At 38.1% G+C, this 13338-nt stretch overlaps 2 protein-coding genes across 4 annotated transcripts in view; one reads left to right on the top strand and one right to left on the bottom strand.

The window, feature by feature from the left end:
• PIBF1 (progesterone immunomodulatory binding factor 1) overlaps positions 1-13338 on the top strand; it is a 202632-nt gene that overhangs the window by 134938 nt on the left and 54356 nt on the right. The gene's annotated exons all lie outside the window — the stretch shown is intronic.
• On the bottom strand, positions 6838-7173 carry LOC132477606 (small ubiquitin-related modifier 2-like). The gene has a single exon (XM_060080047.1). The coding sequence runs from the start codon at positions 7123-7125 to the stop codon at positions 6838-6840; it is 288 nt and encodes a 95-aa protein (XP_059936030.1). The 5' UTR covers positions 7126-7173.

Below are 13338 nucleotides of genomic sequence, written 5' to 3' on the forward strand. Positions count from 1 at the left end.
ACTCTCTTGTCTGTTCCAATTATCTCTTTGTCTTTATGACAGTACCACACCATCTTGATTACTGTAGCTTTATAATGTCTTGAAATTAAGTGTCACTGGTCCTCCAACTCCGTTCAGATTCAAAATTTTTGGCTATTCTGTGTCCTTTTCATTTCCATATGAATTCTATAATCATTTTTACGAAAAAAAAAAAAAAAGCTCTCTGTGATTTTGATTGGGATTGCATTGAGTCTGTGGATGAAATGAGGAAAATTGACATCTTAATAATATGAATATTATGACCATGAACCCATTATATCTTTCCATTTATTTAGGTCTTCTTTAATTTACCTTAGTGGTGTTATTTTTTAGTTTTTATTTTAAAATTTCACATCTTTTGACTAGTGTTAACAGGGTATGTGTTTTTCCATCCTTTAACTTTTAACTTGTTTTTGTCTTACGGTTGTCTTATAGGCAACATATATGATTGTATCTTGCTTTTTTATCCAGTCTGACGAAATACGACTTTACTGGGGTTTTGAGGACGTTTACGTTTAATGTGTTTATTGTTATGGTTATTTTTAAGTCTGTTATCTTGCTATTTGTTTTTTATTTGTCCCAGCTATCCTTCCCCCCTCCCTTTTATTTCCTTGCCTTCTTTTGGATTAACTGAATATTTTTTATCATTCCACTGTATCTCATTGTTGGCTGATTGGCAGTAGCTCTCTGTTATTACAGTGGTTGCTTGAGATTATACTGTATATATCTTTAACTTATCACCACCCAGTTTCATGTCATACGTTACTACCCCACGCATAGTATAAAAACCATACCATAATATGTACCTTCCCCACCCAGCCTTTGTGTGCCCATTGTCACATTTTCTATTTATACATGTATAAGCCTCACATTAAATTGCTATCATTTTTACTTTATCTTTTAAAGAAGTATAATAATATGAAGAAAATGTGTTACATTTAACCAATAGTTACCATGACCTGTGTTCTTTATTCCTTTGTGTAAATCCAGATTTCTACCTGGCATCACACTGCTTCTGATTCATCTACTTCTTTTAACAATACTTATAGAGGGCCTCCCTGGTGGCGCAAGTGGTTGAGAGTCCGCCTGCCGATGCAGGGGATACGGGTTCATGCCCCGGTCTGGGAGGATCCCATATGCCGCGGAGCGGCTGGGCCCGTGAGCCATGGCCGCTGAGCCTGCGCGTCCGGAGCCTGCGCGTCCGGAGCCTGTGCTCCGCAACGGGGGAGGCCACAACAGTGAGAGGCCCGCATACCGCAAAAAAAAAAAAAAAAAAAAAAAAAAAAAAAACAATACTTATAGAGCAGGTCTGCTGGTGATGAGTTCTTTTCACTTCTGTATGTTACAAAAAGTTATTTTACCTTTTTGTTGTTTTGTTGTTTGGTTTTTTCTCTCTCTCTCTTTTTTTTTTTTTTTACATTTCTATCCTTAACAAAAGTAAAGTTTAAAACATATTTCTCTTGTTATGCTACTATGGCCAAATAAACCGGAAGGGTTCACTCTTTTTTATTGGAGTAAAATTCACATAACATAAAATTCACCATTTTAACCATTTTAAATTGTACAGTTCAGTGGCTTTTGTTGTGTTTGTAATGTACAGCCCTCACCACTATTTAGTTAGAGAACATTCCCATCACCCAGAAGGAAACCCTGTACACACTAAACACTCACTCCCCAATCTCCTCTCCCTCCAGCCCCTGGAAACCACTAATGTGCTTTCTGTCTCTATGGATTTGCCTGTTCTACATACTTCATATAAGTGGAATCATACAATATGTGACCTTTTGTGTCTGGCTTCTCTCATTTAGTGTAATATTTTCAAGGTTCATTCATGTTGCACCATCTGTCAGCACTTTATCCCTTTTTATGACTGAATAATATTCCATTGTACAAATATATCACATTTTGTTCATCAGTTAATGGACATTTATTGTTTCCATCATTTGGTTACTGTAAATAGTGCTACTATGAGCATTCATGTACAGTTTTTTTGTTTGTTTGAACATGTGTTTTCAGTTCTTATGGATGTATACCTAAGTAGTGGAATTGCTGGATCACACAATAATTCTGTTTAACTTTTTGAGGAACCACGAAACTTTTTCACAGCAACTGCACCATTTTACATTCCCATCAGCAACGTCCAGGGTTCCAATTTCTCACATCCTCGCCAATGCTCATTTTTTGTTTTTTTGTGTTTTTCTAAATTCTAGCCATCCTAGTGGGTGTGAAGTGGTGTCTTGTAGTGATTTCTATTTGCATTAACCTTATAACTAATGACGTTAAGCATTATTTTGTGTTCTTATTGGCCATTTGTATATCTTCTTTGGAGAAATGTCTGCTGGAGTTCTTTGCCCATTTTTATTTTTATTTTTATTTTTTGTTTGTTTTGTTTTGTTTTGTTTTGTTTTACGGTACGCGGGCCTCTCACTGTTGCGGCCTCTCCCATTGCGGAGCACAGGCTCTGGACGCACAGGCTCAGCTGCCATGGCTCACAGGCCTAGCCGCTCCGCGGCATGTGGGATCTTCCCAGACCAGGACACGAACCTGTGTCCCCTGCATCGGCAGGCGGACTCTCAGCCACCGTGCCACCAGGGAAGCCCCAAAAGTTTTTAATTTTGATGAAGTTGAAGTTATGTGTCTTTTCTTAAGTTTCTTGGCCTTCACCTTTGGGAGTTTTTGTTTGTTTTGCAACTTGAATTTTTATTTTTGATTTTTTCATTTTACTTTTTAATTATTTTTTAATAAAAATTGTATATGTTTAAGGTGTACAGCATGATGATATATATATATATATAGTAAATTGATTACTACAGTCAAGCTAATTAACATACCTATCTCTTCACATACTTACCTTGTGTGTGTGTGTGTGTGTGTGTGTGTGGTGTGAGCATCTCACTATAATGTACCATACATAATACTGTACAATACTATGTATAATGTATAATGTACTATACATATAATACTACACATGAGGTAGTAAAATATGACATGAAACTGGGTGGTGATAAGTTAAAGATATATGTAGTATAATCTCAAGCACCTGAAGTCTACTCTTGTAGCAGATTTCCAGATATATCACATTTTGTTTATCCATTCATCTGTTGATGGTCATTTGGGTCATTACCATCTTTTGGCTGTGAATAGTGCTGCTATGAACATTCAAGGACAACCACCCTATACTTAACTACCTATTTTAATTTTTTTTGAGTATACACCTAAGAATTGCTGGGTTCATCTTTGTTATGTTTGTTTGTTTGTTTTCATCTTTGTTTTTGAGAGATATTTTTCCTAGGTAAAGAATTCAAGGTTGACTTTTTTTCCCTCTCTCTCTCTTTTTCAGTACTTGAAAGATGTTGCTCCACTCTCTTCTAGTTTATATTGTTTTTACCAAGAAATATGCTGTCATCTGTACCTTTGTTCCTCTCTAGGTAATGTGTCTTATTTTTCTAGCTGCTTTAAGATTTTCTTTTTTTCACTAGCTTTAAGCAATTTGATTAAGATGTGGCTTGCTATTGTTTTCTTCATGTTTCTTGTGCTTGAGGTTTGTCAAACTTCTTTTCTCCATAAGATCATCAAACTTGGAAATGTTTCAGCTATTCTTTCTTCAAATATTTTTTCTGTCCTACCCTCTCTCATCCCTTTGGAGACTCCATTACACATATATTTGGCTGCTTGAAGTTGTCCTACAATAGAACAAATGAAATTCTGTTCAATTTTTGCAGCCTTTTTTTTTTTTTTTGCCTTTCCTTTTTAATAGTTTCTCTTACTAAGTCTTCAGTTCCACTAAGGTTTTCTTCTCCAATATGTAATCTGCTGGTAATCCAGTCCGCTATGTTTTTCATCTCAGATATTATAGTTTTCATTTCTAGAAGTTCAATTTGGATCTCTTTTGTATCTTCCAGGTTTCTATTTAACTTTATTTTCAAACTTTATTTTCTTGAACATATGAAATACAGTTTCAATAACTGTTTTGTTATCCTTATCTAGTAATTCTGTTATTGTGTCATTTCTTGATTGGTTTCAGCTATATTGATTTATCTCATTATGTAGCATATTGTCCTGCTTCTTTGCATGCCTATAAGTTTTTGTAAGCTTTTTTCTCAGACATGATTAAGTTTCTTGGAAAATGTTTGGTCCTTTCAAGTCTTGCTTTTATAAACAAAGAAGTGTTCAGCTTTGACTAAGTTTTTTCCCTACTGCTGAGACCAGTCATTTAGTTACTATACCCCATGTCCTGTGAATTAGTAGGTTTCTTACTTTGGCTGGTGGGAACAGTACAATTCCTGGCCTGTGTGATCTTCAGAGATGGTTCCTCCTAATCTTTTCAGTGGTTCTGTCTCAGTCTCTCGTAGCTTCTTTACACACATGCACTGTTCAGTGCCCATGTGAATACTCAAATTTTAGTGTCCTTTCTCTGTGCATCTCTTTTATTCAGCACTCTACCATGTGAACTGTAGCCACCTTAAGTTCTTCTTCTAGCAGCAGCTCCTTAATTCAAGGAGTTTGGCAGGCTCTGCCTTGATTCTCCCTCCCTACACCATGGCCTGGAAACTCTCTCCATGCAGTAAACTGGGGCAGTTGTGAGGCTGGGCTCACTTTGTTTCCCGTGTCTCAGGGGTCACTGTCCTTCAATGCTTGATGTCCAGTGTCTTCAGACCATTGCTTCATTAGTTGGCCCAGTGTAAAAGAGAAGAAAGTTAATTGGCTTCCTTTTTTGTGCATATATATATGCCCACCTAATTCTCAAGAAACCACCAAGTTAGTTAAGAGTGTTGATGTGGAGTTTATTAAACAGTAGAAAATCTAGGCTAAATCATAAAGTATGCCACATTACCACCAACAAGAATTGGTCTTCCTTCACCTCCTTACTCCAGATTCTTGCTCTTTCTCTTTCTAGTCATTCAATAAATATTTATCAAACTCCCACTATATTCAACCACTGATAAACAAAGGAGGCATGGTCTTGCCCTCTTAGGGTATACACCCTTTTTCACAAAGGCCTTGTCCTCTAGTGTAAGCACTTACAGATTTATCTGTTATAGCTAACTTAATTTTAGAAAACTTATTTAGAAAAGGACATGCACAATCTCAAGTGACCAAATGGATTGAGTTGCCTGGAATTTTGTACCTAGGAGGCACTTAATGCAATTCAGTTAATTTGTTACAAAACTTTAGATTGCTAGATTTTTTTTTTAATAGATCTTTATCGGAGTACAATTGCTTCGCAATACTGTGTTAGTTTCTGTTGCACAACAAAACGAATCAGCCATATGCATACACATGTCCCCATATCCTCTCCCTCTTGAGCCTCCCTCCCATCTTCTCTATCCCACCCCTCTAGGTGGTTACAAAGCACTAAGCCGATCTCCTGTGCTATGCGGCTCCTTCCCACCAGCCAACTATTTTACATTCGGTAGTGTATATATGTCGGTGCTACTCTCACTTCGCCCCAGCTTCGTCCTACCACCCCATGTCCTCAAGTCCATTCTCTATGTCTATCTTTTTATTCCTGCCCTGCAACTAGGTTCAGCAGTACCATTTTTTTTTTAGATTCCATATATATGCGTTAGCATACAATATTTTGTTTTTCTCTTTCTGACTTACTTCACTCTGTATGACAGACTCTAGGTCCATCCACCTCACTACAAATAACTCAGTTTCATTTCTTTTTATGGCTGAGTAATATTCCATTGAATATATGTGCCACATCTTCTTTATCCACTCATCTGTCAATGGATATTTAGGTTGGTTCCATGTCCTGGCTGTTGTAAACAGTGCTGCAATGAACATTTTGGTACATGGCTCTTTTTGAATTATGGTTTTCTCAGGGTATATACCCTGTAGTGGGTATGCTGGGTCATATGGTAGTTCTATTTTTAGTTTCTTAAGGAACCTCAATACTGTTTTACATAGTGGTTGTATCAATTTACATTCCCACCAACAGTGCAGGAGGGTTCCCTTTTCACCACACCCTTTCAAGCATTTATTGTTTCTAGATTTTTTTTAACAAGTTTATTTAAACAAACAGATGCTTGACTTGAAGGGAAAACTATCTAGGATTCATTTATTTTAGAGTAATTTATCCCTACTTAAAGACAGATTGCCCTACATGTAACAGCTACGTACAAAAAAGTTATAAAATTGTCCTTGGTTTTACAATGATAAATGAAAAACATTAAAATTCTCCAGTCGAACAAGGTATGCAAGAATTTTTTTGTTGTTCTTTTTTTGTTAAACAGTGAGAGCAAAATAACTTACTGGAATATAAAGATAAGAGCGGATGAGCATGCCACTAATGGAGAAAAGGGGGTATCTTCACAGAACCAGTATTTTTCCCCATTCCATCTCCATTTGATGTCAGTCAAAACATACCATTGGCCATTTAGTTAAAAAAAAATGCAATATGCTTGTGCACGTATACCAGTTACTTTATGTATAAAAATAAAGGAATGGGGAAGGGGAAAGTGAAAGAATAGAGAAACTATACTGTAGTAGCCAGGATGTAGTGGAACCAAATTGCTGTTTTCTAATTGACAATGTCTTCTTGGTCTGGAGGAACAAAACTCTGGAGTAAAGTAACAGGTTCCCTTTTTTTTTTTTTTTTTTTTTTTTGGCGGTATGCGAGCCTCTCACTGTTGTGGCCTCTCCCGTTGCGGAGCACAGGCTCCGGACGCGCAGGCTCAGCGGCCATGGCTCACGGGCCCAGCCGCTCCTCAGTATGTGGGATCTTCTCGGACCAGGGCACGAACATGTGTCCCCTGCATCGGCAGGCGGACTCTCAACCACTGCGCCACCAGGGAAGCCCCACAGGTTCCCTTTTTAGTAGACACTTCCTGTCTGCTGCTGGAACACATCAATTGTATCTTCAGCCTCCATTTCTAGCTGTGTAGGTGTGTCTGTTTCATTGATTGGCTGCCTGTCAAATCGGAATCTGATCTGCCTCATTGACAAACCCTGTCGTTCACAATAGGCTTCCATTAGTTTACTAAGTGGTGTATGCCTCTTAATCTTCAACTGCACCATGGAACCATCCTCCCCCGCCACCTTCAAATTAATATGATCGTTGTTCTCAGTCTTGACTCCTTTCTTGGGCTTTTCATCGGCCATGGCGAGCGCTGGAGCCTCCTCCGCTGCCGCTTCCCAAAAGAGGTACCAGGTCCGCACCGAACGAGCACACAAGCAGCACCAAGAATATTGTTTCTAGATTTTTTGATGATGGCCATTCTGACCAGCGTGAGGTGATACCTCGTTGTAGTTTTGATTTGCATTTCTCTAATAATTAGTGACGTTGAGCATCTTTTCATGTGCCTTTTGGCCATCTGTATGTCTTCCTTGGTGAAATGTATACTTAGGTCTTCTGCCCGTTTTTTAACTGGATTGTTTGTTTTTTTGATATTGAGCTGTTTGTATATCCATGAGCTGTTTGTATATTTTGGAGATCAATCCTTTGTCTGTTGTTTCATTTGCAAATATTGTCTCCCATTCTGAGGGTTGTCTTTTTGTCTTCTTTATGGTTTCCTTTAGATTGCTAGATTTAAGAGAGACTTCAAGATGCATAGGTAGAATAAAGTAGATCTATATGTACTAACTTTAAAGGACATTCATACTATCTTGATAAATTTTTTAAAAAGTAAGATTGCAGAATAATATTGTGTTCCTCCATTTGGGTTTTAATGTGTGTGTGTGTATGTGAGTGTGTGTGTAGGGGGTAGGGTTGTGTTTCTGTTAAAACGTAGAGAAAGGGCTTCTCTGGTAGCTCAGTGGTTGAGAGTCCACCTGCCGATGCAGCGGACACGGGTTCGTGCCCCAGTCCGGGAAGATCCCACATGCCACAGAGCGGCTGGGCCCGTGAGCCATGGCCACTGAGCCTGCGCGTCCGGAGCCTGTGCTCTGCAACGGGAGAGGCCACAACACTGAGAGGCCCGCGTACCACAAAAAAAGAAAAAAAAAAAGTAGAGAAAAAGTTTAGAAAACATACAACTGTCATGCCAGGGGCACACCAGTACCACTATTCACGCATTATCAATATAAAATCAGCTTTATTTGATAAACTTAGAATCAAAGAATTAACAGAGCATACACCATCATCCAAGTTATCTTCCCACAGATAGGTATGCTTAGGCGTAGCAGAGAAGGTCTGGATGCACCACATAAAGGGATCTGATAGAGATCCTCAAACACTGTGCACATTTAAAGTGAAAGAGGGTAGGGAGCATCTAGGTGACTGTGTAACAGTGGAAGAGGGAACCTCTAGAACTTATCGCCTATCAGCCTATTCTAGTAGAATAGGAAGTGAGACTCCAGGACCATCCATGTCTGTCTCTCTGACATCAAGCAGTGGTACCACTGGGATTGGGAGTAGAAGCAAGGAACTAATTTTCACCATATGTATTTTTTAATTGTTGGGATTTATTCCAACTCACATAAGATTTTTCAAAGGCATAGATTTGGCAGCCAACGCATTATCGAACTCATAATAGGTATAAAATAAATGTTGATTCATTAGCTCGATCATTGACCTAACCCATCCACCAAACATAGGTAGATTTATAAAGATTATGAAAATAAGTGGTAAAATTGTTTCTAATGTATCTATAAACAAGGATTACATTCCAACACTATTGTTTGTACCCAAAATCTAACTGCCAAGTAAGTATATACATACATATACTTGGAGACCCATACATACACACCTAAATGTGCTCATGATGTACGCATGGAGATACTTGGAGTGATGCACTCCAAAAGAAATCATTGATGTTGGTTATTATTGTAGAGGAGGTACTGAGGTTCTAGGATGGATGGAAGAGGTCCTTTCAGTTAATATTCCTCCTCTGTAGTTTGAATTAGTTACTGCGTGCATGTGGTATTCCCTCTCTCTCTCTCTCCCTTTCTTCCTCACCTTCTCCATTTCATTATCCAGAGCAAGTATATTAAAGGAATATGGACGTGTTACAGGATACCAGTAAAGGGATTTGCTATAGGAAAAAGTCAGAAGCATCTAAAAACATAACATGTGATTTGAAAGCTTCAAGACTGAGAAAAGGAAATAGGAAGGGTATCTAATGTACGCTCAGACAAGGAAAAATGATGTGGCGGAAGGAGTTCGTGCTTTATGGAGTCTTTGTAATACTTGCCTGTGTGTTCTAGTATCTACTGGTGACCTTGGGAAACATGATTTCCACAAACATAGTAAACATAAGTATCTAGATGAGTAAAACATTTGCCTCTGTCCTTCGAGTTACCTGAGCCTAGTCATTGCAGGGAGTGTTCTGCCAGCATCCTCAGTGAGCCCAGTCCCTTGGAAGGAGTCTATAGTACACACGACTGCTACAGCCCCGCCTCAGCGTTTTAAAGGAGGATATTCACATGCCAACCCCGGCCCTAAAACTTCAAGGTCAGCCTTTCCCACCATATTTCTAGCATTCCATTGGCACGAAAAAAAACTCCACTATTTTATGTACGAAAGAGTAAAAGCGGGTGATGCTGCCAGTTAAACTGTGATACAATGCTTTATTATCACTTTAATTTTAGGCAAACATTCCTTTAGTCTTTAGGCAGTGATTTTTATCATACATGACACAACTTTTTCTCTATGCTTTTCTTCTAACACAGACTTTGTTTCAATGCCAAATCACATTGTAATCTTTATGAAGACACTTTAAATGGTGGCTAAACTCAACCTATGAAGGATTATCCATACTCAGAGCTCAATTGAGATCACAGTATAAACAGCTAAGACTGAATTTCTTCATGTGCAAGCATGTGCAAGCATGACCTTTCCTATGAAAACCTTTCCATTTTCATTTCATAGGAAAGGTGAAAAATAGTGTGATGTATTGGGTCCCATTGCCTCCCAAGGTGTTTCCCTGAAAACTTGTTGATACATAAAATTCCTTTAATAAAGAACGGTGCTTTTATTTCACCATTAGAAATACAAGGCTTAAAAGGTAAACACTTGGATGAGGTACAGTGTTGCCTACAATTTTTTAAATTTAACAAATGCAGTTTAATTCATCAGTCCATCACAAGTCTTTCTTCCAACCAGAACTGTCCTCCCTACTGTAGACCATGATTTCCTATTTTAAAATGTCCATTGCCTCCCAATGTCCAGATTCTTTAGCATGACCTAGAAGACCAATTTGACCCTAACCTACTTGTCGTCCTCATTTTCTGTTACCCTCCCTTCCCCAGGCCCTTGCGTGCAGCCTCCTCCTCCGCCAGGTAACGTGTCTTTTGCTCCTTCCCCACCACTTCGTTATCCTCCTACTTCTCAGTCCCCTTCATTTCCTTTTGTTCCTCTGTTCCGTAACTTGTCAGCGTGCCCCCGAGTTCTGTCCTGGCACTGTTTTCTTCTTACTAAGATGCGCGTCTTACCTCATCTTGTTCCGTGGCTTCAGCTACCACCCGCAATAAATCTTTTTGTTTTAACCTTTTTTTTACTAAGTCAGTTGTGTATGGGCTAAGTGTATATGATCATAATTCAAAGAGTACAGAAGGCGTATTCAGCAAATACCAGGTCCTCCCCACTCTCTTCACATCATCTCGGGACGTCTCTCTACTCAACCTCCTGCTTTAGTGGTACTGACTGGGTACAACCATCCATCTCTCATCTGAATTATTTTGGTGACCATCTGTTCTGCCTTACTCTATTCTTTAAGCCCTCCACCTTGTTGCCAGAGTGCTGTTTCTAAATATAAATCTGATTTTGTTTCTCCCACAGTCAGAGTTGTTTGTTTCCTAAGAATAATGATATATAAGACCGTCCATTATCCAGCCCCTGCCCACCTACCCAGTTTCATCTTACATCACACACACACACATACACACACACACACACACACACTCACTACACCATGCTCCCGCCATATGTAACTACTTGTCCTTTACTTGTAATTCTCCAAGCACTCTATGCTATTCTGTGTCTCCATGCTTTTGCACATTCTGGTGTCTGCCCAGCACACGCTTGTCTAAAACACAGATACTTGTCTTTCCAGATCAATTTCAAGTAATCACCTACTCTTTTAAGCCTTTTCTGAACCCCAGGTAAAAATGACATATGTATCCTCATGATACCAAATATACCTATATATACACACATACACACACACACACATAATTGTTGACATGGCTGCCTATAAGCTTTATAAGGGGAGGGACTCTGTTTTTATTGGTCTGGGTATTTCTCCCATTTAGTACAGTTCTTGTTTCTAGTAGGTAGTAAATAGACATTTGTTGAAGGATTAGTTTGGGGTTTTTATGGGACAAAGTATATTAAAGTATTGAGGTACACTACAATGAACTTGAAGCAGAGTGGAGATCCCAACCCAGAAGGCCAAAGAATGACAGTGAAATCAGAGCTGCTAATCAGAGAAAAAAAGAAAACCTTATCGTATCACAGACTCTACCACATGCTTTCTGTTATACATGGAACCAGAAGTCAGTATATATCATCTCTACCCACCACCACCATGAAAAAAATACTCCAATGGCATGGGATCCGTAGAATCATCAACCTTTATTGAAAACACCTGGGAGTTTTTTCTTTTGCTTTGTTTTGTTTTAGGGTGAAAGGGGGATAAAACCAAGAGCTAACATGAGTAATAAAAAGATATAATAAAAGTTAAGAACGTCTTACATGTCTGTAGCACTTAAATGTTGCTATATTCACTTACCATTGGATTATGAAAGCTGTGGGCTTTCAAGTAAGGCAGACTGGCTTACATGACTCTAGGCAAGTTATTTATCCTCTGTAAGCCTCAAGTTTTCAACCTGTAAGGTGGGAATAATAATACTGTATATATGTTTGCCCCAAGAATTAGAGATAACCCAATCTAAGATAAGCATTTAGCACGCTGACATGTTAATCACTCAGTAAATGCTGACAGTTTTGTTGTTTGGTTGGTTTTTGTCCTATATGTCATTATTTTTCACCTGGCCATGGTATTGATGAAATAAGTGTTTTATTAATAAAGGTGGCATTTTTTAAAAGAAATAGTAGTTCCAGAATTGGAGTAAGTTATGCTTATTTTGCCTATATGGAAATATTCAGAGTGAACTATCCAAATGAATTTTAACACAATATAGTAAGATTTGTTCATGATAATTAATTTCTATGAAGAGGTATATGGTATTAAAACTGCAACTCTAAAGAGTAGTCAGTTGCTCTTCTCAAATGAAAAAGTATATTTAATTGCATACAAACTTAGCATTTTAGGAGAAGTGTGTAAAACTGCATATTTTAAAACTAATAAAAACTTCAAATTAACCAGGATTGTTCAGTTTAAATTAGAGAACATGAATTACTGACAAAATTCAACTAATTTGTTGAATCATTATATAGAAAAGCAAGAGTTAAGCAATAATAATATGTAATAAGATAATTAAGATAAACATTATTTAACAGCACTGATAACATAGTCCTTATTACAAATATTTAAGTAAATACTTTATTAAAATCAAATTATGTGAATAGATAATAATAATAAAGGCTAGCAATTTTGAGTGCTTACTTAATACTAGTGGTACTATGGTGTGAAACCATAGAAATGTTCCTTGGGCTAACTGAAATCTTCAGAGTGTGAGACCCATGAGTTTACCAGCTTCCCAGGCTTCCTGAGGCCTGAAAGAAGTTCTTGTGACTGAGTGGACTTCATTAGATTGCCAAGTGTACCAGAGAAGAATCAGAGAATCAGAAAAATGACTCAAATGCAAAGTCTATTCAGTTCATTCAGGTTCCTGATGGATATGCTGTTGGCCTCGTTAACATACTTAGTACTGTAACACATGGTCCCTTCACTCTTCAGATCTAAAATTTTCACCTAGTGATCAAGCCCTCAGAAAACTGGCTACAAAGTTGACCTGAGACTGATTTGGATTTGGACTGATTTGAATATAAATCTGGTCCTTTATAATTAAAGATGTAACTACCACCTGGACAAATAGCTTTCATATTTTTTTGACCATGACCTGTAGTAAGAAGTGCATATTACACAGCAACCCCGTACATACGTATGTATGTGTATTTGCTTGTGTGTGTGTGTGTGTGTTTGTGTGTAGGTATGTGTGTGTATCTGAAATGATTTTCCCAACACAGTGAATACACTTACCACGTGTAGCGCCTTCTATTCGTTGCTATTCTGTTCTGTTTCTTTTTTCTTTTTTTTAATACTGGTTGCAACCCACAAAGTGAAAACACTCATCTGGACAGATATGTAACACATTTTTTTCTCCTTATGGAAGCCTTCTTGAGAAATCAGTTTAGGAGTTGAAAAGAGAGGAAAGGGGAAAAAGTAAGAATGAGTAAAGCATGTTAGAGAG

This window comes from Mesoplodon densirostris, chromosome 17 (assembly GCF_025265405.1).
Source record: "Mesoplodon densirostris isolate mMesDen1 chromosome 17, mMesDen1 primary haplotype, whole genome shotgun sequence".
NCBI classification, from domain to species: Eukaryota; Metazoa; Chordata; class Mammalia; order Artiodactyla; family Ziphiidae; genus Mesoplodon; species Mesoplodon densirostris.